This window comes from Schistocerca nitens, chromosome 1 (assembly GCF_023898315.1).
Source record: "Schistocerca nitens isolate TAMUIC-IGC-003100 chromosome 1, iqSchNite1.1, whole genome shotgun sequence".
NCBI lineage: Eukaryota > Metazoa > Arthropoda > Insecta > Orthoptera > Acrididae > Schistocerca > Schistocerca nitens.
In genome coordinates, this window is record NC_064614.1 from 134,332,711 (window position 1) to 134,358,886 (window position 26,176).

Consider the following 26,176-nt stretch of genomic DNA (forward strand, 5'->3'; position numbering starts at 1 on the left):
GAACTTCTTTTGTAAGATGGCCCAACTGCAAGCAGTTAGTGAGTTGTGCTGCAAATTTGAATCAGTATTCTACTATGGCCACTTTTTCCAAAAGAATGTTTCAGAAGGTTGGAATGTGTGAAATAGATCTGTAATTAGAAAGGTGTCACTATGACATGCTAGTGTCTATCACTGAACTGTCCAAAGTGTATTTATCATTGGCATGCAAACTAGTGAAGTACATAAAAGTAAAACTTTCAGACAGTCTGCCTATGGAAGTAAAATATCTGACAGACAGCAACAATGATTTCAAATAAAGATTTTATTTCCTAGACAACTTTTATAGTTCATTAAGTACAAAAAATAAATAATAATATAGTTGATTGGTTAGTAATTAATTCCACAAAACATACATGTTATGTTGTAGATTGTAAAAAAAGGTCTGCATCACCCTCATCTCTCACAAAGTTTTTATTTTGTTTGCCAGAAACTTACTCTATTCTCAGTGCAGTCCAGTAGTGTGTGTTGAATTGTGAAGGGAACAATGCATCTTGTTTACAAAGTTGAATTCATCAACACCCCTTGAAACAGGGCAAGGGAACACCTCTAATGAACCCCAGGTCAATGGCATCAAGTTCTCTAGGCTGACGAGTGCAGGTTTTGTCTGACACATGATGGTGGTCACAAAAAAGTGTGAATGTGGGCGAATACCACTGATTGTCTTAGGCACGCAGTATCACACAGTCAACCGGGAGGTTGGTCAGTCATGTTGTGTGCTCTATAATAATCATATGTTACATCCCTCTCATTGCTACCAAGGGTAATTTGAGGTCTGTGAATTATTGGCATGGGAATGTTCAACCTACTGTCCAGCCTGAAACACAGCAAATTGAGATTTACCAATCTGTTATGTTTTCTGCTCCCAAGAATAATTAATTCTTTAGTTTTTCTGTGATGTGCATATACATAACGCAGGTGCACATATAATATACTATCACCAGGAATATTGAGGACCACTATTTACGCAAGATCTCATTTAAACTTACAGCTAATTTGTTTACAGTTATGTTCATGATTACAGTAATGCAATTACTTTTTTTTCTAAAATCCTTAATAATTAGAAGATATAGTTAATCAGAGTTTCAACAATATCATGTAATGGAGTAACTCTGTGATCTAATCAGCAGCTGCAGAAGTATTGGTTCATGTAATGTTAAACCAACAGCTGATTCCTCAAACTGGGGGGGCTATCAAGTACGGGGTCCCACAGGGTTCGGTCTTAGGTCCTTTACTGTTCTTGATATACATTAATGACTTACCATTCCACATTGATGAAGATGCAAAGTTAGTTCTTTTTGCTGATGATACAAGTATAGTAATAACATCCAAAAACCAAGAACTAAGTGATGTAATTGTAAATGATGTTTTTCACAAAATTATTAAGTGGTTCTCAGCAAACGGACTCTCTTTAAATTTTGATAAAACACAGTATATACAGTTCCGTACAGTAAATGGCACAACTCCAGTAATAAATATAGAGTTTGAACAGAAATCTGTAGCTAAGGTAGAATTTTCAAAATTTTTAGGTGTGTCCATTGATGAGAGGTTAAACTGGAAGCAACACATTGATGGTCTGCTGAAACGTCTGAGTTCAGCTACGTATGCTATTAGGGTTATTGCAAATTTTGGTGATAAGAATCTCAGTAAATTAGCTTACTATGCCTACTTTCATTCACTGCTTTTGTATGGCATCATATTCTGGGGTAATTCATTGTTGAGTAGAAAAGTATTCATTGCTCAAAAACGTGTAATCAGAATAATTGCTGGAGCCCACCCACGGCCATCCTGCAGACATCTATTTAAGGATCTAGGGATCCTCACTGTTTGACAAGTACTTGTACACTATGTTTACAGGTAAAGAATATAAAGTTACTTAACCACTACAATGATCCATAACACAATATAATGGAATGAGAATCCTTAGACCTACAGATTACAGGTATAAAACAAAGTAAATTAAACCTGAAAAGGTCATATAACCCAGACTGTTAAATATAAGCAGTTAACACTAAAAGAGTTACATATGTGACAAGAATGTTCAGCTTAATGTTCAATTTATATGATAATACATCTTATTTTAAGGCCGTTTCTCACTGTGTTTCATAAACTCTTCCAAACTGTAAAATGACATGGCTAAAAGAAATTGCCTCAGAAGCTCTTTAAATGTAGATTTGTTGGCAATTTCACATTTGATTTCTGGAGGAAGAGCATTAAATATCTTTATACCAGAGGACTGTACACCCTTCTGCACAATCTTCAAATTTTTACCTTCAGTGTGGAAATCATGTTTCCTCCTTGTGTTATACTGATGGTATTCACTGTTACATTTGTATAAATCAGTGTTTTTACTTATGAAACACATAAGTGAGTATATATATTGAGAAGTAGTTGTAAGAATTCCCAGATTCCGGAATAGGCTTCTGCAGCTGCATCTAGGATCTACACCAGACATCACTCTTACAACACGCTTCTGAGCAATGAATATTTTCTTTGCAAGAGGTTGATTTCCCCAGAAAATAATTCCATATGTCATCAAAGAATGGAAGTAACCATAGTATGCAGCTTTTTTAATGCTTAAGTTTGCACTGACAGAGATGATTCGCATTGCAAAAACTGAAGAGCTGAGTCTCTTGTAAAGATCTAAAATGTGATGGGACCAGTTTACTCTACAGTCAATCTTCACGCCTAGAAACTTTGTTACTTCCACTCTTTCTATGACCTGTGTGGCATATTTAACAGTCATTTCTTCCTCAGTTTTGGCAGTTGGGGTGAACTGAATATAATTAGTCTTACTCAGGTTAAGTGAAAGACCATTTGCAGTAAACCATTTCATTAAATCTATAAGAATAGTATTAACAGACTCTTGAACATTTTCACATTTAAGACCATTAACCATTATGTTAGTATCATCTGCAAAGATGGTAAAATTGCACTGAATCATTGAAGAATAAGGTAAATCATTTATAAATAACAGGAACAGTAAAGGACCAAGAATAGAGCCCTGTGGAACTCCACAATTTATGTCTCTCCATTCCAATGAAATCATTCCACCACACAAATTGTCTGACTTATCTAAGACTACTTTCTGTTTCCTCTCTGTCAGGTATGACTGAAGCCAGTTATTTGCTACACCACTTATTCCTAGATGGTCTGCCTTCAGTAACAGTATTTGGTGGTTCACAGTGTCAAAGGCTTTACATAAATCACAAAATAACCCTGTTGTCACCATTTTCTCATTTAGAGATTCCAAAACCTTATCTATAAAAGCATATATTGCTTGTTCAGTTGACAGACCTTTCCGGAAACCAAACTGATGTTTGCTGAGAATATTGAATTTATGTAGGTGTTCTAAAATTCTAGAATACATGAGCTTTTCTAGTACCTTAGAAAACACAGACAGGAGAGATATTGGTCTGAAATTTTTAACATCAGTTTTCTCCCCTTTCTTAAAGAGAGGCTTCACGATAGCATACTTTAGTCTATCAGGAACAATTCCTTGCTGCAAAGAGGCATTGAAAATATGACACAGTATATTGCTTACAGAAGTACAACACTGCTTTAACAATTTGCTAGAAATATTGTCTACTCCACAGGAGTTCTTGGTTTTCATGGAGGCAATTGTTCTTTCAATTTCTGATACTGTAACAGGTCTAATATGCATTTGGATGATTTTGTTAGGGAAAGCATTTCGCAAAAAGGTCAGGGCATCATTCACAGAACCCTTGCAGCCTATTTGCTCAGACACTGACAGGAAGTGTTTATTAAAGATTTCAGCTATGATCTCAGGATTTTGCACAAGATTCCCTTCATGTTTGATTATGAAGTTTTCTTCAGCTCTTTTTTTATTGTTCCCTGTCTCCTTGTTAACTATTTGCCAGACAGTCTTCATTTTATTATTGGAGTTATCAATTTCTTTTACATAATACAGTGCTTTTGATGTCTGAATAACTTTCTTTAGGATTTTACAATACATGTTATAATGGCTGATTAATTCTCTGTCCCTTGACCCTCTGGTTGCAACATAAAGTTCTCTCTTATATTTACATGACACTCGAATACCCTTTGTGATCCATGGCTTCTTTAAGGACGAGGAAATATTGTTCCTAACAAACTTTTTAGGAAAAGCTTCTTCAAAGTGGGATAGGAATTCATTTATGAATATGTTGAACTTTGTATCAACATCATCTGCTCTGCGAACTGAATTCCAATCTTCATGCTGCAGCTTATGGTTAAAAAATTCCAGGGTCTCTTTGTTCATAAGTCTGATTGCCTTCCAGGATGGGACTGCTTTCTTGACAGGTCTGTAGTTATGTAGAGTGAGGAGCTGTCCATCATGGTCTGATATGCCATTTACTATTGCAGTGACAGTGAAGTTCTGGTATAAATTTACATCTAAAAATATATTGTCTATCAGAGATTGACAGTCAGGTGTGATCCTAGTAGGAAAGTCAACCACTGATGTAAGATTGTAGGAACTCAGCAAATTCTGGAGCTCTACTTTGTTGTTGCATTCCATTGCGAAGTTGACATTAAAGTCCCCAAGTAAGATAATGTCATTATTTTTAGAAAATAAGGTTGATAGTAACAATTCTAACTGAACCATAAAGACTGTGAAATTGGTTCCTGGTGCCCTGTACACTGTAACTACTATTAATTTGGAACTGTTTAATGTCACTTCTATTGCACACACTTCAAACTGTTGGTCACTGCAATATTTCCTTACATCTACAGATCTAAAAGTTAAATTATTCTTAATGAAAATTACTACTCCACCTTTTCTCATGCTATCTCTACAGTAGTAGGTGGCAAGGCTATAACTGTCTATATGTAACATTTCAATTCCTTCTGTAATATGGTGTTCTGAGAAACATAAGATCTGAGCATTGTTCATAAAGTTTTTGTTATTTATGTTAACTTCTAATTGATCTAGTTTGCTTCTTATTCCCCTTATGTTTTGATGAAAAATGGAGAAGTTGTTTGGATTATTACCTATTTTGGTGGTTTCTTCTTTCTCGTGCCTGTGGTTAAAAAATCCTTCAGATGAGGAGGACACACAACTTTACGTTTACCTCCTGTTCTCTGTGATGATGTCGATTTTTCTTCAGTAGATGCTTCCTTCTTTACTGAAGATGATGAAACTGATGACTTGCTTGTTGATTTACCTTGAGCTGATGCTGTCAATTCCCTTGGAGATGATGAAGCTATTGACTTGCTTGCAGGTGGGGATAAGATTGCTGTTGCTGTAGGCTCCAGGGGTTGTACTGCTGTTGCAGCTGGTGTTTCTGCTGGCAGTGATATTTTTGACGAACTGCATGTAGGCAGGTGCACAAGTGGTGTTGCTGTAAGTTCACAGAGTGGAAATGCTGCCTTTTCTTCTTCTGCAGTACATGTAACCATTGAGTTATCTCTGTTTGGTGAAGAAACAGAATCATCTGAGCATCTAGGTACTGAAACTTCTGATCCATTCATTTTCTTCGTTTTTGTTATTAAGCATACTGGCAGAGGGATTACAGCACGACCTTCCACTGTGTTGCAGTTAATAGAATTTAACAATTGTTTGCACATAGCTTCCTTTCCCTGTGTGTTCCTGTGCATACCATGCTTTGTAAAGTGAGCTCTCTCCATGCTGTTTGCGTCAATAAAGGTAGCCTGTGGGAAACTGCAGCAGAGTTTTCTTATTTTCCTGTTGACTTTGTTAATTTCTAGGTTAACACACGAGCTACTTATTAAGTCATGCCTATGTGGAACACTAAGCACGAAAACTTTTATATGTGAGAGTTTTTCCAAAGTTTCTTTGAGTGCTCTTGTTGCATGATGGCTTTCATTACGATAAACATCATTTGCACCACCTATTATGACACAGACAGAGGAATTTTTTGTTAGCTTTTCACAGTTTTTCACAATCTCGCCAAGAGGTGCACCTGATTTCACAACACTAGTAATTTTGTAGCGAGATTGCATAGCTATCATTATACTGGCTACTCCTTTGGCATGGCTATCTCCTAATATACATATTTCACTTTTATTTGGCACTGGATTGACATTAAGTTTCTTCCCTGTAGATTTACAAGTTAAACTCACTTTTTTGAGGTTGCTGTTTTCATCATTGGCAGACTTAAACATCACACTCGCAGCATTTAATTGTTCAGTAGGCCTGTATAATAACAGCTTGCTGCACTTGTTAGTATTTGCCGAGAATAATGTTAACATAGGTTCATGATGTTTTGAATGGATCGTTTCTATAGGATTAGGGAAACGATTACAAATAACACTTTCTTCACTTTCTTCCGAGTTTCTTCTTTTTTCAAAAGAACTTAGCACTTTTTCAATGTCGAGGACGTATTTTCTTGCATTCTGTAAATCCTGTTTCAAACAATCTTCAACGGATTCATTGTGACCATTTAAAAATTTCGTGAGAGCAGTTACTTGTGGATCACACTGCGCCTGGCCACAACAACATGAGTGATCTGTCGTATTTATTTTACACAAACACGATGAGTGAATCCACTTATTAATCACTGGACACAATCTGATACCTTCTATAACCTCTTCATTGCACAATACGCAGTTTATATCAATAATACTACTAAATTTCGCGGAGCAGTTTACTATAACGTCTATACTCGCCACCATCTTGCAACTATATATATTCACTTATGAAATTTGTTGTTAATAATCCAAACCAGTTCAAAAGTAATAGCAGTGTGCATAGCTATAACACCAGGAGAAAGGATGATCTTCACTATGCAGGGTTAAATCTGACTTTGGCACAGAAAGGGGTAAATTATGCTGCCACAAAAGTCTTTGGTCACCTACCAAACAGCATCAAAAGCCTGATAGATAGCCAACCAACATTTAAAAATAAATTAAAAGAATTTCTAGATGACAACTTAAACATTAGTGTCATGCAATATTTTGTGTAATGTAATATCTTGTACAGACATCTTTTTTTAACCTGACACATTCCACATCATTACGAAGTGTCGTATTCATGATCTGAGGAACAAGTATTAATCTAATCTAATCTAATCTTGTTACCTCTCACTCAAAAGCCGACATTTTCAACTTTTTGAGAATGTATTCACAATTATCTAAAAGTAATTAAGTTATGAAATCAAACAACAAAGACTCCAGGTAGGAATACCAACAATGTAGGAAAAGACAAGGTTGATACTTATCTTAAAGAAGACATGTCAAGTTGCAGATAGGCACAATTAAAAGACACTTACATAAAGCTTTCGGCCACAGCTTTCATCAGTAAAAGAGACACACATGATTCACCCATGCACACCTCATGCACACATGACCACCAACTCCAGCATTCCAGCCCTAGATGCTGGAGTTAGTGGTTTTGTGTGCATGAGGCATTCTACTTGTGTGTGAATGGTGTGTGTCTCTCTTTTACTGATAATGTCTGTGGCTGAAACCTTTATGTAACCATCTTTTAATTGTGCCTGTGTGCAACTTGACGTGTCTTCTTTATAGTAAGTAGCAATATGTCTTTTCCCACATTGTTAACTTATAAAATAAGTGATACAAAAAGCTCAGAACCTCCAAATTTCAATCACCTATTTTGATTTAATGACTGCAAGATTCTGAACTTTGCTAATATACTTTTGTTGCTGTATTTTTTCCAAATCAAACAACACATCCCACTAATTATTTCAGTCAGTAATGAAGATTTTGAATAATTTAGAATCAAAAATATGTGTGTAAAGAGCTAGTTGTGTTTTACAAGGGCGATGTTTCCTAAACTCATGTTGACTGTGTGTCAACAGACCATTCTCTTCGAGGTAATTCATATTGGTCAAACACAATATATGTTCCAAAATGCTGCAGCATATTGATGTTAATGATATGGGCCTGTAATTTAGTGGATTACTTCTAACATGACCTGACACTTAGATATTACATGTATGATGGCAAATCACTGATACTAATGGAGTCTGGCATAGAGATGTTGATTGTAGTTTGACTGGTTGTGAACTGCAGTAACTTTCAGCATTTTTCAGAAAAGTAATCATACAGGAGACTGATGATAAATGCAGAAATGTGGCCATCACTCGCTCTAGACCATTTTGTTCATTTTGTGCCCACATATTATTGTTCTTGTAATTAAGTAACATTACAGAATATGCAAATCATACAGACAAGTGCATGGTATGGATGCTTTCCTATAAGGAGTACTCCATTACACTAAGCATTCAAATAATCTGTGCACTGCGAAATTCACATATATAGGACTAAATAATTATTACCACAATCTGAATCATTTCCTTATAGTATTCAGTGATCTATTTTTTATTGCAGTTCTGAAGCTTAACTGTTGCCACCACATAGGTAACAGATGGGTATTAACATGAGCCTGCCAGAAAATGGAAAAACTTGTGAATAATACTAACTGAAGTTCATTTATTAGATTTTGAAGATGGCCACTGGCTTTCAATAGTAAAGTTATTTTTTTAGGTTATAAACCTCAGTCTTTCACTGCCCACTCCCTTTCAACCCAAGCCACACACATGTTTGCAGTTAAGCAGATGATGCAAAACCCACTTTGCCCATAGGTGTGTGGCATCTCTGGTTCAGAGCACCTTATCTTTGTGACTTTTAGTTCTTTGGACCGCTTAGTTCTAGTTTTCACTTTCAGCATGTGACTTGTTCTACTGCCATGTTTGTTATGTACCAGTGATTAATAAATGCATATACGATACTGTGTGTGTTATCTCCAACCAATCCTATGTGATAACCACAGTAGTGACCCCGACACTGTCATCATCTCATTGCAATTTACTTTGTGCTTGTTGTTGTCATTTATGAACTTTGTGTGCCAGCCCACATTGTTTCCACCACACTGGATCTACCAGCATCTTTCGGTGGAAGTGTAACAGACCCCATTAACTATGTTTGTGACCATGAGTGGACAAGTGAAACTACTTCGAATTTGGTTAAAAGTGAACAATTATTTTTGCCCGGCCATGCCAGAGGCCAACCAACCTTACCGGGCACAACTGGGCCACTGCCTAGCATGGCAGCACAACAGCCACAACATGGACAAAGCACGCTGCCTAACGACAATGTGGCTGACCTTCCAGTTAAAGACATTGTGGTTTATACTTCATATATACCATTACATTCGGGATGGCTTGACATGCCGGCAAAGTTCCAGAACTGTGAATCGAACATTACTATATGTGGGGTAGCATGTTCTAATTTACATAGTGTCGCAGCAGCAGAGCCCCCACACACCATTTCGGTGATGCTGGTTGCCTTGACCGTGCCAGTTTCCAAGACCACCTTCTGCCCGCTTTCATAATGGTGCCGGTCATTCCACCCACGCCAGTTACTGCGTCAGCTCCCCCGTGGCTTCAACGGAACTGCCTCCCACCCACTGTTGCAACAGCATCGGCCGTTACACCCACACCGCGTTCTTCATCGGGCTTGCAGATTGGACACACCGTGCCCACTTTAATATGGCCACTCTCTCCACACTGTGTGCTGCATGCGGCCACCACCCCAGACAGACCTTGGGCGATGCACTGTTCACCACTACTGCACTTCTGGCATTGAACGCGTCCTGCTCTGACTACACCAATCTCCATCTGCCAGTGCTGCCTCAGCAGGTGTTATCAGGCAGGTTCCCTAAGCTACCTGCATTGCAAAAAGACAATCCAAAAACTTGGTTCGCCTTAGTGGACCATCTCCTGGACATCCACAGCATTTCCAAAGATGGAGTCCATTTTGTCTGCCTGATGAGCCATCTCCACACACATACGGACTTCATCAGCGACTTGCTACTCTCACTGCGCACTTCAAACAAATATATGATGGCCAAATCAGTGCTTATTGAGCACCTTTCCTGCCCTCCAGTAGAGGTTATCCACCACATTATTTACAAGGAGCATCTTTATGACCATACCCCTTCACAGCTTTGGCAGTGCCTACATGCATTCATCGACGATCAAGCTTTACCTGATGCTGCACTTTGGAGGTTGTGGATGGTCAAAATGCCTTTGGATCTGCAACTTCATCTACTGTCCCACGTTGCCGACCCACTAGAGGTTCAGCAACACATGGCGGATCAGGCTTACGCTATCATTCGTCACCAATACCACCTGTCACGAACGACCTCTCTACCATCCTCAGTTGGTATACCTGCACCTCCGGTTCTGCTCCCTGCCTGCAGAGGCCAGCACACTTGCCTCAGCGCTTCAGCTGCCAGTCAGGAGCTGCCACCTAGCGGCCCACAGGAGGTACTGCCAGTGGGCTCCCGACAGCCGTCTACCTGGCCTGAGCAGCAACCCGATTGGATACCGGCCCCAACACAGTCAGCTGCGGCCCCCTCCCGCACCACACCACCCTTCCAACTGGCCCTCCCACTGTGCTGGTTCCACACTACTTACAGGGATGCCACCTGCAATTGCCATGCACCTTGCGCCTACCCAAACGAGACCGGCGGGCGGCATGTTTAGGCACCACATCCCACCACGTTCCATCACGGCACCTAACGTCCAACTCTGCACCACTCGCTTCAGCGGCACAATGCCTCTATGCCACAGACATGTCAATGGGCATCTGCTTTCTCAACAGCACCGGCACCGACAATACCGTAATCCCAGCTAAGCACACTGTCGATGCACTATCACCTCCAACACTTGCCTTGATCGCTGCCATTCGTTCTATTGCAGTTCATGGCTCCATCAAGATGTCACTTCACCTATCACCAGTTCACACCTACCCTTGGACCTTCCACGTTGCCGATGTAGATGAACCTGTGATCGGATTGGATTTTCTACACCCCTATGAACTTTCACCAGACCTGCAGGCCGCTGTGCTGCGCCATGCATCTGGCTCTACAGTTCCGTGCTCACACAAGTTCAGGATGACTCTGCTCTCTGCCTCCTCGGATACGCTTTCCGCATGTGCATCCCTGGTCAAGCACATTACTACATGGCTCCCTGACCTGTCAGACATGTGTTCACAAATCGACAAACTCCGCAGCCAGAACAATGCCTTATGCACCTGCATCACGTCTACCTCAGCTGAATTGTCACATGCACAGCGTACCATACAGCACTTATCTGCAGACCCACAACAAGGTGGTCCATCACAACCATCTACAGCATCTTCTCACCAATCTGCTCCTGTGTTGAGCATTCCACCACATGCTATTGTTTTCTCACCGAAGCAGACAAATCTACAAGACACATCTGCATGCTCCGCTCCTACATCATGACTTCCATCGCCAACTTCAGCCAATGCCACCCTGGTTCACCAAGGTCAGTGAACCGATGTTGCCTGTGGATAGCATCTTGACCCCTATTGCCAACTCTCCTACGCGAGTATCAGCCATCAGTACTGGCACTTGTCAAAGGATTCGCACCACCGACAGCCCACCTAATCATTATAAGCCCAGGTGACTTAACGCTTCCAAACTTCTGTGCGCAAAAGAGATCATTCTGGAATTGTTGGCTTTGGGTGTCCTCCACCCCTCCGATAGCAACTGGTTGTTCCCAAAAAGGACGTCACTTTACGTATGTGCCGGGACTACAGGTCCCTTAATGCTTCCGCCATTATCAGTAACTACACGTTCCCACACATCCAGGATTTCATGGAATTACTCCATGGTTCAAACTTTTTCTCCATTTTAGATTGTTCCAAGGCATATCATCAGACCCTATGCATCCACCAGATATTCCGAAGACGGCCATCATCACACCCTTCAGCCTATTTGAATACTGTTACATGCCTTACGGATTGAAAAATGCTGCGCAGACGTGGCAGCAGTTCATTGATTCTATTTTGCTCCCTCTGCCATTTGCTTATGCTTACTTAGATGATACACTGATCTTTTCCTCCTCCGCTGAGGAACATCAGGTTCACCTCGAAGCAGTCCATTCGACCCTCGCTGCCAATAGTGTGGTGATCAACCATGATAAATTTCAACTGTGCTCCACATCAGATACCTTCCTAGGTCATGCTGTCTCTGCGTAAGACCTCCAACTGACAAGTTCTCATGTCGAAACCATAAACTTTCCTCTCACTCAGGATTAGGCTCAGCTCTGTCGTTTTCTGGGTATGGCAAATTTTTACCACCGCCATATTCGTCAAGCTGCCTCCAGCCAAATGGCTCTCTACTATGCTCTCTCCGGCAAAAACAACATTGTGAAATGGAAGTTGGAGTGGGCAAAACCCATGCTTGACACTTTTGGTAACCTTAAAACTGCCCTCACCAAAGCCATCACTCTCACCCACCCTGACCCTGAGGCCCATGTCTCAATCATGACTGATGCCAGTGACTCAGCTGCGGGTGCTGTGTTACAACAGCACACCACCAACTCCACCTAACCCCTCCGCTTCTTTTCCAAGAAACAGACTAAGCGCCACTGCCAATGGTTGGCTTTAAACTGTGAGCTTCTCACTGTGCACAAGGCGATCAATCATTTCCATAGTGACCTTGAGGGGCGACCTTTCATGATCTATACAGATCAAAAGCCACTCGTGGATGCTATTCATAATCCAGCTAAGGACCTTCCGCCGAGGCATTTCCGCCTTATGAACTACATCTGTCAGCATTCTTCTGATGCATGCTATATCTGAGGCATGGAGAACATTGTGGCAGACTACCTTTCCCGCATCTGCGTGCTAACTGCACCGCTGAATCTGGAGGAGCTTGCCTGATTACGAGGGTAATCCCAAAAGTAAGGTTTCCTAATTTTGATAAGTATAGAAGTCCGATTGTGTGGCAGGTGGTCACACTGTTACGAAGAGTACTTCACGCGCTGTGTGTAAACTTGTGCAAGCCATGCTGAGGCACTAAGTCTTGGTTTGGCAGCCGTTGAGAGTGGAGCTCCCGTTGGATGTTACTGCTACATGTGAATGGTGTGCAGTTATTCAGTTTTTGAATGCAAAGGGCACTGTGCCAATTGAAATCCATCGTCAACTGACGGAGGTGTATGGTGAGTCGTGCATGGATGCCAAAAATGTTCGTAAGTGGTGTTGAGAGTTTGCAGCTGGTTGGACCGAAATTCACGACAAACAAAGGAGCAGGAGACCATCATTTCTGAGGAGACAGTGCTGAAGGTTGAGCAAAACATGTGTGAAGATCAGCGGATCACCCTGGATGATCTCTGCACATTGGTTCCTGAGGTTTCCCAAAGCACCATTCACAGAATTTTTACGTAAACACTGAACTACCAGAAGGTGTGCGTAAGATGGGTGCCACACATGGCTGACTGAAGATCATGCGGCAATGAGTTGATGCTTCCTGCGCATTTCTTCACTGCCTTGCAGCCGAACAGGACAACTTTCTAGACTCAATCATTACGGGTGATGAAACTTGGGCATACTTTACACCTGAGACCACACAACAGTCATGCCATCTGAACAGCATGGCGGTGAGCTGGTATGACATGGGCATACTAAAACTGCCACAGCATCTACAAAAATGCATCGAGAGAAATGGTGACTATGTCAAAAAATAGCTAAATGTTCAAGCTGTAAACTGATGTAAACCATTGTAGAAATAAAACAGGTCTACGTACTTATAAAAAAATGGGAGACCTCACTTTTGGGATTACGCTCATACAAGCTGACGATGATGGTATACAGCAAATAATAACAAGACAACGAATCATTGCTCTCTATCCAGTCCTGTTTACTACCTGGGTCGATGATCCCTGGCCTTTGTGACACCTCTATGGGCACACCCCGCCCCTTCGTCCCCACTGCTCTTTGTCATAAGGTCTTTACTGCCTTGCACGGTTTAGCCGCCCCTGGGATGCAAGCCACGTGACAGCTGGTTATGGAGCGCTTCGTCTGGCCTGGCGTGAAGCCTGACTGTCGCAGTTGGAGCTGTGCATGCGTCCCGTGCCAGTGCAGCAAAGTCGGCAGGCATGCTCAACCTCCATTGGGAAAGTTTGACATTCAAAAGGGGCATTACTGCCACATCCATATCGACGTCATTGGTCCCCTCCCATCTTCTGAGGGTTACAGATACATCATGTACATCTTTTTGATCATTGACCGTGTGACCCGCTGGGTCGAGGCAGTCCCATTTATTGACATGATGGCCAAAACCGTCGCCCGTTCTTTCATCTCGGCGTGGGTTGCTCGCTTTGACTGTCCCCTGTCTCTCACTCACTTTGCTGTACCCTGTCTCTCACGACCATCCAGGGATTCCAGTTTGAGTCTGCCCTCTTTGCTCGACTCTGCAAACTTTGCAGCGTAACCAAATTTCACACTACAGCTTATCACCCATAGGCAAACAGCCTGGTCAAACAGTGGCACCTCACACTCAAGGCCAGGCTAATATGCCATGGTGGCCTATGGTTGGAGGCCCTCCCATGGGTCCTGCTGAGCATTCACCCGGCCAATAAAGAAGATTTGAATGCCTTACTCGCTGAGATTCTATACAGTGAACTCCTCCTTCTACCTGCTGAGTTCATTCGAGGATTCACCATCAGCTGCAACCAAGGATATTCTCACCCTGGTTGAGCAGGTTCAAATGAACATTGCACAGCCTCACACCTCCCCTTCCTCACCCCCACCCCACCCGTGTTCATCCACAAGGACCTTGCTCCGTGTAACTTTGTGATGTTGTAGGATGACACTGTGCAAGAAGCCCTGCAGCTTCGTTATTCGGGCCCTTATCACATGCTACATCATGGTACAAACACGTCTGTCATCCACCTACATGGAGGGCCACTGATTGTGTCTGTTAATCAACTGAAACCGGCATGGTCACTCATCAATCTGCCTCCCGACGCTACCAACCTGCCTTCGGCTGACTCCACCTATGCAGCCGTTCGAATCATGGGACTCCTGCACCGCCAACACTGACACCCCCACTTCCCACGCCTACAACCATTGCACTGGGACCAAGATTATGAATTTATGTAATGATGTAATGTAGCTTCCCTCCGCCGTGCTCCGCACTACTGGGAGGGGGGGGGGGGGTCTCTGTGGCGTGACTTTTGCTTCTTTGGACTGCTTTGTTCTTTGTTCTAGTTTTCACTTTCGGCACGTGACTTGTTCTACTGCCATGTTTGTTATGTATCAGTGATTAATAAATGCATATTCGATACTTAGTGTGTGTGTTATCTCCAACTGATTCTATGTGATAACCACAAGTTTGAAGTTGACAACTTTTTTTTATAGAACAATTTTCTTTTATTTCTATCAATGACCACAAAAACTTTTGGTCCTTAGACTACCAGCTTTGATCAGCAATGATCATCTTCAAATCTTGGTGTTGATCTGCTACTTCAGTTTACAGCAACTGGTAGTCTGAGGACCACAAGTTTTTTGGTCGTTGACAGAAATAAAGGAAATGTATACTATACTTCCTGGATCACCGTTTCAGTCCATGATCAATCATAGCTTGTGAAACTAGTGTCATGATTGGCTTATGTTGGAATCAAATGGCTCTGTAAACTGAAGCAGTAAATCAGCATCAAGACCTGAAGATGCTCATTGTTGACCGAAACAGAAATCTATATTTGTAAACACTGTCTATCAGACACTTTATTTTTGTCATAGAAGATCAGAGTTTTCCATCTATGTATTTCCCTCCTTTTTCAGTCAAAATTACATTGATTTCAGCATGTATAGAATAGTTGTCTGTTTTATAAACTCCACATTGTAGTATTCATTATGAATGTGGTATATGGAGCAAGTAACTAATCTCCTCGTCACAAGCTAGATCATATAGTAGATTATCAAAGAAACTGCTCCCGTTTTTGTTCATTACCTGCTAAACACTGAAATAAAAAAGGCACAAAAGATTGGGAGAAAGTATTTCTGAAGTTATCAGAATTAACATATGTTATTACTAATCAATAGAAGTCTGAATTTTTGTAAACATATGTTATTACTAATCAATAGAAGTCTGAATTTTTGTATTTGTTGATGACTTCTCCTTTAAATAAGTTCTCGATAGTTGCCATTATGACCATAAAGCAGATGCTTACCTTTGGAAAACAATGGTATCCAAATATTGGAGAATGTCCTGACAAGTCTGTTGTTAATGGGCCTGTGTCTGAATTACAGTTTGACACTGCCCATTCCTGCAAAAAAAAAAAAAAAAAAAAAAAAAGAGTCTATTGTGAATGTACATAATGGATTAGAAAAGAACTCATTATACAATAAACAGAATCTTAACTCACCAAACATCTTCTTGTGTGGCCATTTACTGTTGACTTCCTGTGTTTAGGCCTATATCTGCCATTTATATCTGCACCTTGAGCAAGCAACCTATGTACTAGCTGTTGAAAATGGAAGACAGAGTATGAGGCAACCACAGGAATCGACCATGAATGCATGTATCAAGAAAGATTTATACCAGCATGGGTACTGTCCACCCATGACACATTGTAGATTTTAACATTTACTAGAATTTCTTTAAGTCAATATTTATTTCTCTGTGGCTGTTGACACTGCATCACTTTATCTCATTTACAGCTTCTCTATGATTTAACCCCCCAGGGGCTCAGCATTCATTTGCTGAGTACGGGCTTGGCGACCCCGGGGTCCTGAGCTGGGGACTGGTCAGCGCAGCCAGTCTCCTGTCACCGTAACCCCCGGACATGCTTCAGCGACCACCGCATGGCACGGCGGTGGAATGTTGTGTGCTGCAGGGAATGGTAATCTTGGCTTGACCGCCTGGATTGTGAGGAAGGTAAACCTCTATAAAAAACCCTCAATCTTACGGTGTGCTGCGCGCCTATAAGATGCATGGCTGTTGGGGTAGAACAGTCACAAGCGGGCAACCTCTGGGGCACCTACCGCACCCCAGTTGTATAAGGCTTACTCAGGCACCCGAGGCTCTGTCTGAGTGGACCTTTAGTTCCCTAGCTGCTCGTGGGACCACAATGGACCCTTCAACCTCTACGTTTCCCCCTACCAGTGGATTGGGTAGGCCACTGGTAGGAAAACACACTCCATCGAAAAAGCGACTTCGTGCTGCGAGTCCTCCAGCGCCTGGTGTTACTAGAGATTTATCAGACTGTCGTAACAGAGCACATGCTGATAACCAGAATGTGTTTTTGATTGTCAAACGGAAGGAAGGTAGCTTTGAGAGAGTTTCTCCCTTTTACATCCACAAGGGTCTTGAGGGAATTGCAGGAACACTGAAATCTGTGAAGCGACTGTGCAGTGGGACTCTGTCAGTTGAAACTTCTAGTTCCCGTCAAGTCACTTCTCTTCGGAAAGCAACCTGTCTCGGAGAGTACGCTATCGAGACCGAGCTCCACTCCACTCTGAACTATAGTAAGGGTGTTGTGACATGTAGGGACTTGGTGGATATCCCCAAGGACGAGTTGAAATCTGAGTGGGCTGACGAAGGTATTGTCGATGTGCAGCATATTATGAAACGAGTTGATGGGGACCTAGTCAAATCCGACTCGTTTATTCTCACGTTCAATTGCCCGAGACTCCCAGAGCATGTTATAGCGGGTTTCTTACGTTTTCCAGTATGGACATATTTCCCCAACCCAATGCGCTGTTTTAAATGTCAGCGCTTTGGGCATACTACGTTGGGGTGCAATGGGATAGCCAATTGTGGTAAATGTGGTCAACCTGCCCATGAAGGAGCCGATTGTTCATCGCCTGTGAAGTGCGTGAATTGCTCTGGGAGTCACCCTGTCTGGAGCCGGGTCTGCCCCATCTATCTCGAGGAACGGAAGATACAGGAGATCAAAACATCTAAGCGCATCCCCTATGGTGAGGCCAAGAAGCTCTTTAAGGCCATGCAGCCTCCTGCGTTTACAACATCTTTCGCTTCCACTCTGCAGAAACCGGTACAGTTGGCCACTGTTGCTACACAAACGGAGGTTGCTAGTGTCAGCACTAATACCTGTGTTTGCCAGTGCACTTGTGCTGCTGCGGTTGTTTTGCAACCTGCAGCTCTCCCCACAACGTCGGACAAGGCCGTGGTTGCTGATATTGGGGTACTTCCTGCCCCTCCCCATATATCACCTTCTGCCCAGGCGAGTAAAGCTCTAACTGTTGACAAGGTTCTGCATTCTAAGCCCCCCCAAAACAAAGACGCCGAAGGTGAAGGTTTTGCCATCTGAGGAGACTAGTCAGGGTCAGTCCGATGATGATGCCATCGTACTGTCTGACATTTCCCTTGGGTCGCCATCGGAGCTGATGGACATTGATATCGACCGGGGGCCATATTCTCGCCCCAGGAATAAATCTCCAGCCAGTACGGGCTCTCCTCCAAAGCACAGAGGCAGGGTGAAAATTGAGCCACCCTGATCACTGGCTGCCATATTACAGTGGAACCTGAATGGGTTCAGGAAGCATGTGGCCGAATTACAACTCCTTGTACAAGAGCGCCCCTTGTGCTTATGTCTCCAAGAGACACATTTTCAGGCCACTGATGCTCCTTCTTTACGGGGCTATACCATGTATCAAAAAGATGATCTGATGGGGGAAAGGGCAAAGGGTGGTGTTTCAGTTTTTGTCCGTGACATGCACCACTCATCCGAGCTCCCTCTCGTTATGGACTTGCAAGCAATTGCAGTTGACCTTCTTGTGGGGCGGAGGCTCACAATCTGTTCCGTTTACTTACCGCCTCAGGATGCAATAGACTCTGAGGCTCTCACAGACCTTATTAGTCAACTCCCCCACCCATTTCTCCTTCTGGGGGACGTCAATGCTCATAATGTCTTATGGGGCTCTCGGACTACTTGCCCCAGGGGTCGCATTCTGGAAAGCCTCATGGCGTCCGAAGAACTGTGCATCCTCAACTCTGGTGCTCCCACTCATTTCTGTACTGCTTCTGGGTCGTCGTCAGCTATTGACCTTTCCTTTTGCTCTCCAGCACTCGCGGATTCTGCTCTGTGGGAGGTTGCCGCTGACCTCCATTCTAGTGACCACTTCCCCCTTTGGATTCGCCTCCTGGATGAGGCTGTGGCATTGCCAGTGCCGCCCAGGTGGCACCTCTGCAGAGCTGACTGGACACTTTTCAGCCATTTAGCTGTTTTGGAACACCGTGCCAGCGTCCACGAATGGGTCGACCACGTTACAGCCGTGATCTCCCATGCTGCTGAATTATCGATCCCACGGTCCTCAAGTCATCCCAAGAGGCTTCCTGTCCCTTGGTAGACCACTGAGTGCTGCTCAGCCATCCGAGCCCGCCATGCAGCTCTGTGCCACTTCAAGTGCCGTCCCTCAGCTGACAATCTTGCGGCCTTTCAGGTGGCAAGGGCCAAGGCGCGGCTATTGATTAAAGAGAGCAAACGATGGTCATGGCAATCGTTCTTGAACTCCATCTCCCGCTCCACTAGTTCTACGAAAGTATGGGAAGTCATCAGGAGGATTTCCGGGAAATGCAGCCAACTACCTATCACGGCATTGCTGCATCAGGGTTGTCTACTCACGGCGCCGAGAGACATTGCCTAGACACTGGCCATGTATTTTGCGGAATCTACTGCCACTATTAACTGTGATCCAGATTTCAGCCGCTACCGCACTACCATCGAGAGGGATCACTTGGACTTCCAGTCTCCAAATTCTGAACCCTACAACTGCCCCTTCACAATGTGGGAACTGGATTCGGCACTGTCTGTGGCTCATGATACTGCGCCAGGTGATGATCAAATCCTGTACAGCATGCTGCAGCACTTGTTGCTGCCATGCAAGGAAGTTCTCCTGAATTGTTTTAATATGATATCGTCATCCGGCATGTTCCCTGACTCGTGGAGGGAGGCGATTTTGATTCCCCTCCTCAAACCGGGGAAGGACCGAATGCATCCCAGTAGTTATCGGAGTATTGCTTTGACGAGCTGTGTCGGGAAGACATTGGAACGCATGGTCAACTGTTGCCTGGTTTGGCTGCTCGAGACCAGGCAGCTCCTTAGCCACTCTCAGTGTGGCTTTCGGAGATGTCGTTCAACTGTAGACAACTTGACCCTGCTTGAGGCGGCCATCCAGCAGGCCTTCCTACGTAACCAGCATTGTCTAGGTGTATTCTTTGACATTAATAAGGCGTATGACACTACTTGGCGCCGCCTTATCCTCAATCAACTCCATCAGTGGGGCTTTCGTGGCCATCTCCCCATCTTCATTCGGTCCTTTCTTTCCCGCCGCCTCTTTCGATATCAGGTTGGTAATGTGCTATCTGATTTGTACGTGCAGGAGAATAGTGTTTCTCAGGGAAGTGTTTTAAGTGTCACCCTCTTTGCCATCGCCATTAACAGTATCACGTCCACTATCCGGAGTCCCTCCCAGTGCTCCTTGTTTGTGGACGATTTTGCTGTTTTCTGTTCTTCCTCCAGTCTTGTCACTGCTAGTCGGCAGCTGCAGCTTACGATAAAGCGATTAGAGGCATGGACTGCGAAGACGGGTTTTACCTTTTCTGCAGACAAATGTGTGTGTGTTCATTTTAATCGTTCTCGACGTGCTTTTACCTCCCCTGAATTGCGTCTGAGGGACACCATTCTTCCTTTTAGAGACACTGTGAGGTTCCTGGGCCTCACTTTTGATTTCAAGTTGTCGTGGTTGCCGCACCTTAAAGACCTCAAGTTGCGGGCCCTGAAGGCGCTGAATATTTTGAAGTGTCTGAGCCATCGGTCCTGGGGAGCAGACCGGGCGCGTCTGCTGCAGTTTTATAGGGCTTTCGTCCGGTCACGTCTTGACTATGGATGCGCCGTGTATGGGTCAGCGAGGCCTTCGTATCTGAAGATTCTTGACGCAGTACACCATGAGGGTATCAGGCTGGCCACTGGTGCCTTCCGTACCAGTCCCATCCCCAGCCTGTGTGCTGAGGCAGGGGAACCGCCGCTCGGCATCCGGCGGAAACTCCTCATGGTGCGACGGGTGTGTCAATTCCTTGCCTGTCCTACGTCCCCTGCGTACCCTACTGTTGCCCGTCCGCCTATGGAACGTCTCTTTTCCAGTCGTCCAAGGGCAACGAGACCATCTGGGATTCGTGCCAAGCATTTGCTTGAGTCCCTTGGTGTGGAGCGTGTGGCACCCCAACTCCAGGGTTTTACCCGCCTGCCTCCCTGGTTGCTGCAGAGGCCCAGCGTCCTTTTAGACTTGTCAGAGTACCAGAGGAGCTGCACTCCTGCGTTTGTTTTTACCTCCTTATTTTACAATATTTTAAACCAGCATCCCGACCATGTACCAGTATTTACGGATGGCTCTAAACAGGGGGAATCTGTTGGTTGTGCTGTTGTTTCCCTGATCGAGTTGTCAAGTTACGGCTTCCTGCGGCGTTTACCATCTTTGATGCCAAATTGTTTGCGATCTTTCGGGCATTGGAGCAGGTGAGATGTGTTCCCAGTCTTAAGTTTCTCATCTGTTCTGACTCCCTGAGTGCCCTTCAGACCATGCAACACTTGTACCCAATGGATACCGTTGTGCAGAACATCCATGATGCCCTACTCCACCTGCAATGGCAGGGGAAGGAGGTTTCCTTCTGCTGGGTGCCGGGGCATGTGGGTATTAGGGGAAACGAACTGGCAGGTGTGGCTGCCAAAGATGCATGTTCCCTCCCTCAAGTTGTTGAATGTGCCGTCCCCCTCCATGCTGTTGCCTCCCTTTTGCGTTTTCGTGTTATGCGCCAATGGGAAGAGGAGTGGCTGGCAGTCGGTGAAAATAAGCTGCGTTTGGTCAAGGCCACCACGCGGCCATGGCGTACATCCTACCAGTCGTGCAGGCGGGATGAGGTTCTCCTCACTCGCCTCCGCATTGGGCACAGTCCCTTAACACATGGTTTTTTACTCCGGTGGGAGGACCCCCCAATCTGCAGTGCTTGTGGCATCCAGATTACTGTCTGCCACATTTTACTTGACTGTCCTTTATTCTCTGACCAGAGGGCGGTGGTTTCCTTGCCACCGGATTTGCCCTCTATTTTGCAAGACGACGCAACGACTGTGGTTAAGGTCTTACAGTTTTGTGTCCTGTCCATTTGTTGCCTCGGATTTTAGGGAGAGGATTTTAATGTGCTGCCGGGTGACTGGCTCAGCCAGGTTTTAGGTAAGAGGTCCGCCAGTCATGATTACTTACTTGTTTCCCTTCGATTTCTGTTCTCTTTTCCTTGTGTTTCCTTTCCTTTTCTAGTGTGTTTCTTTTCCTCTTGTTTTGCCTCTGTATGTGAGGATTTGGAACTGCGTCAGATCTGTGTCTTTTAGCCATTCTCCTTGTTCGCTGTCCGTCTTCATCCCTTCACCGCATGTGTTCCTGTTTCTATGCGTTTGGGCGCTGATGACCATGCTGTTTAGCGCCCGAAAACCTCAAACCACACACACTCTATGATTTAAGTGTGGCTACATGCTGGTTGGCATGGTGAACGTCATTCTGGTTGAGATACTCATTATGCTTGAGCTCAGAATATGTTCTAAGATTCTAAAGCAAATTGATGTCAAGGATATTGAACAGTAGTTTTGTGGATCACATCTATTACTCCTCTTCTAGACGGGTGTGACCTGTGCTTTTTTCCAAGAACTGGGCAAAGGTTTTTGTTTGCGGGATCTATGATACATTATAGTTAGAACAGGGGCTAACTCAGCCACAAATTCAGTAAGGAATCTGACTAGTATTCCATCAGGCCATACAGCTTTGTTCAATCTTAATGATTTCAGCTGCTTCTCAACACAACTGACACCAATACTGATTTAATTCATCTTTTCAGTGCTATTTGTAGTCTTCAAAACGGCATCTGTAACAGAGGTATACTCAAAGCAGAGAACTGTCATTGTGTTCCTTTTTTTGGAAAAGCAGAGCATCGCAGATATTCATAGGTGCTTGCAGAATGTCTACAGAGATCTGGCAGTGAAAAAAAAGCACAGTGAGTCATTGGGTGAGGCATCTGTCATAATCACAACCAGGTTGTGCAAACGTGTCCGATCTCCTGCATGCAGGTCAGCTGCACACAGCTGTGACTCCTGCATCCTTGGAATGTGTAGACACTCTCATTTGAGGTTATTGATGGATCACAATCAAACTCCTTGCTGAACAACTGGACATCCCAGTTGGTAGTGCTGACACACTTGTGTACCAGTTGGAGTACTCAAAGATGTGTGCCCACTGGACTCCTCAAAGGCTAACAGAAGACCATAATGAGCAATGAAGGGCCACCTGTCTGGGGTTGCTTGTGTGTTACAGGGCTGATCATGCCAATTTTTTGTTGAACATCATTACAGGTAATGAAACATAGGTTCATCGCTTCAAACTGATAACAAAACAGCAATCCGTAGATAGGCACCACACCACCTTTCCTCCAGAGAAAAAGTTCAAAGCTGCACCCTGAGATGGTAAAGTCAGGGTGATGGTCTTCTGGGACTCTGAACAAGTTATTCTGTTTTATGTTCTTCCTTGTAGTGTAATGGTAAACTCTGAAGCATACTGTGGCACCCTCAGGAAACTGAAGAAATGACTTCAGTGTGTTCATCACCACAAAAATGCAAACGAAATTCTCCTCCTCCATGACAACTCAAGGCCTCACACAAGTGTACAACACTCAAGAAGAGCTCACAAAACTTCAATGAACTGTTCTTCCTCATCCACCCTACAGTCTGGATCTTGCGCCTCCCAATATCCACCTGTTTAGCCCAATGAAGGATGTACTTATTGGGAAGCAATACATGGATGATGGGGAGACAAGACTTTGGCACTGACATTGACCAGTAGAGTGGTACCATGCAGGCATACAGGCTCTCCCAGCAAAGTGGCATAAGGCTGCCACAGTGAACAGAGTTAATGTTGAAAAATACAGTTTTGTAGGTAAGAGAGCGGAGAAAAATATTTTTACTCACATCCTAAATAAACCAACCTGCTTTCAGAAGAAATGTGTTGCATTACTTATTGAACGCCCCTTGTATATTGCTAGGAACTAATTTTCTGGCCAAACATGCAGGTGACATCAATTACCAGCACAGGTTTATAGAGTTAAATGCTGGGGCAAATAGCATGTGAGTGAAGTTTAAATGTTCACTTGCTGGTGAAAAAATGGTAACTATCATACACACAGACAACAGTATTAGTGGCCCAATGTAACTGACAACATTAGAAATAGGGTGAATGATACCAAGGGAGTGATGAAGGAGAACAGGGATGAGTTGTTTCAGTTATTAATTATTTAGGAGTAAAGGAGATGACTCACCGAAAGGCAGAAGCACTGCATCATTGTTAGGTACACAAACAAATCGTACAGAGCTTTTCTAGCTTTCAGAATGCATGCCCTTTCTCAAGCTTGTAGGAAACACATGCACACAAACATACACACACACTCACTCACATGCACTCATCTGTCTCCCTACATTGTGCTCAATTGACTGCCAGCTCTTTCCTGGCTCATGGTGAGAGTACTGGGATGATGTGGGGGTGTGGGGTGGGGTGGGGTGGGGTGGGATTGGGTAGGGTGAGGGATGGAGAGAGGCGGGAAGCAGGGAGGGGGTTGGGGGAAAGCGTCTAGCAGCTTGTGGGAGAGTGGGGAGTCACCTCTCGGCTACCTATGGGTACAGGTAGAGGAGGCAGGTGGTAAACTGCTGGACACATGATTTCACAGTCTAGGGATTGAGATAACAGCACACAATTAGCTGATGTGGAGATACAAATTGGGTAGAGGTACTGGCACACCTACAGGTGAGGGGGGTGGGGGTGGGGGGGCAGCAAGTTACCTTGGGTTTAGGCTAGTAAGGTTAAGAGAGTAAAGAATTTGATGTAAGGATAGCTCCCATCTACTCAGCTCAGAAAAAGTGGTGGTAGTGGGGAAAATCCAGATGACACAGGTTGTGAAGCAACCACTGAAATCTCACATGTTGTGCTCTGCTGCATGTTGTGCCACTTGGTGGTCCAGTTTGTTTTTGGCAACAGTTTGGCAGTGGCCATTCATCTAAGATGACAGTTGGCTGGTTGTCATAACAATGTAAAACACTGTGCAGTGGCTGCTGCAGAACTGGTATATGAAAAGGCTGCTTTCACAGGTGGCCTGGCCTCTGATGCGGTAGGATAAGCCTGAGATGCAACTGGAGTAGTTGGTGCTGTATGGGTGGAATGGGCAGGTCTTGCATTGGGGTCTTCCACAGGTATGATCCCTTTTGCAGGGGATTGAGAGTGGATGTGGCACAGGGATGGACTAGCATGTTGTGGAGGTTGGGTTGGTGGCAGAACACAACTCTGGAAGAGGTTGGAAGTATCTTGGGTAGGACGTTCCTCATTTCAGGGCATGATGATAGGTTATCAAAGCCCTGATGAAGCGCGTGGTTCACTCATTCCAGTCCTGGTTGGTATTGGGTGACAAGGGGGACACTTCTTTGTGGTCGGTTCTTGAGATACCTGTGAGCATGCAGATATGGCATGGGAGATCAGTTTGTGAATTAGGTCTGGAGGGTACTGCCTGTCTGTGAAGGCCTTGTGAGGCCTTCAGCATACTGGGCATGTAAGTTCTCATCACTGCATATGCATCTGCCATGGGTGGCCGGGGAGTATGGGAGGGATTTTTTGGTGTGGAAGGGGTTGCAGCTGTCAAAGTGCAGGTACTGTTGGTGATTTGTGGGGTTTATGTGGACTGAGGTGTAGATGGAGCCATCTGGGAGGAGGAGATTGACATCTGGAAAGGTGGCACGGTGGGTGGAGGAGGATCAGGGGAATTGGGTGGGACAGAAGGTGTTGAGGTTGTGTAGGAATGAGGGTAAGGTGTCCTGGCCTTGGGTCCAGATTATAAAGATGTCATCAATAAACCTGAACCATACCAGGGATTTGGGGTCTTGGGAAGTTAGGAATCTTTCCTCTACATGGCCCATGAAGAGGCTGGCATAGGAGGGTGCCACTCAGGTGCTCATGGTCATGCAACAAATTTGTTTGTATACCTTCCCTTCAAAGACAAAGTAATTATGGGTCAGGATGTAATTGGTTAGGTGTACAGGGAATAAAGCGGTGAATTTGGAATCCACAGGGCACTGGGAGAGGTAGTGTTCAATCACGGCAAGGCCATGGGCACGAAGGATGTTGGTGCACAGGGATGTTGCATCAACAGTAATGAGTAGGGATCTGGGGGCTAAGGGTGTTGGGATGGTGGAGAGCTAGTGCAGGAAGTGGTTTTTCTTTAATACAGGAAGCTAGGTTTTGGACAATTGGTAGGAAATGTTGATCAACAAGGGCCGATATTCTTTTGATGGGGGCACTG

At 44.2% G+C, this 26,176-nt stretch overlaps 1 protein-coding gene across 1 annotated transcript in view; it reads right to left on the reverse strand.

Moving 5' to 3' along the window:
- Nucleotides 1-26,176, reverse strand: part of LOC126243066 (serine/threonine-protein phosphatase 6 regulatory ankyrin repeat subunit C-like) — a 293,793-nt gene that overhangs the window by 147,286 nt on the left and 120,331 nt on the right. Inside the window, exons 7-8 of the mRNA XM_049948136.1 lie at nt 16,203-16,301; nt 16,008-16,103 (exon numbers count right to left, since the gene is read on the reverse strand). Coding sequence (XP_049804093.1) covers nt 16,008-16,103; nt 16,203-16,301 — 195 coding nt within the window. The remainder of the gene's footprint in view (nt 1-16,007; nt 16,104-16,202; nt 16,302-26,176) is intronic.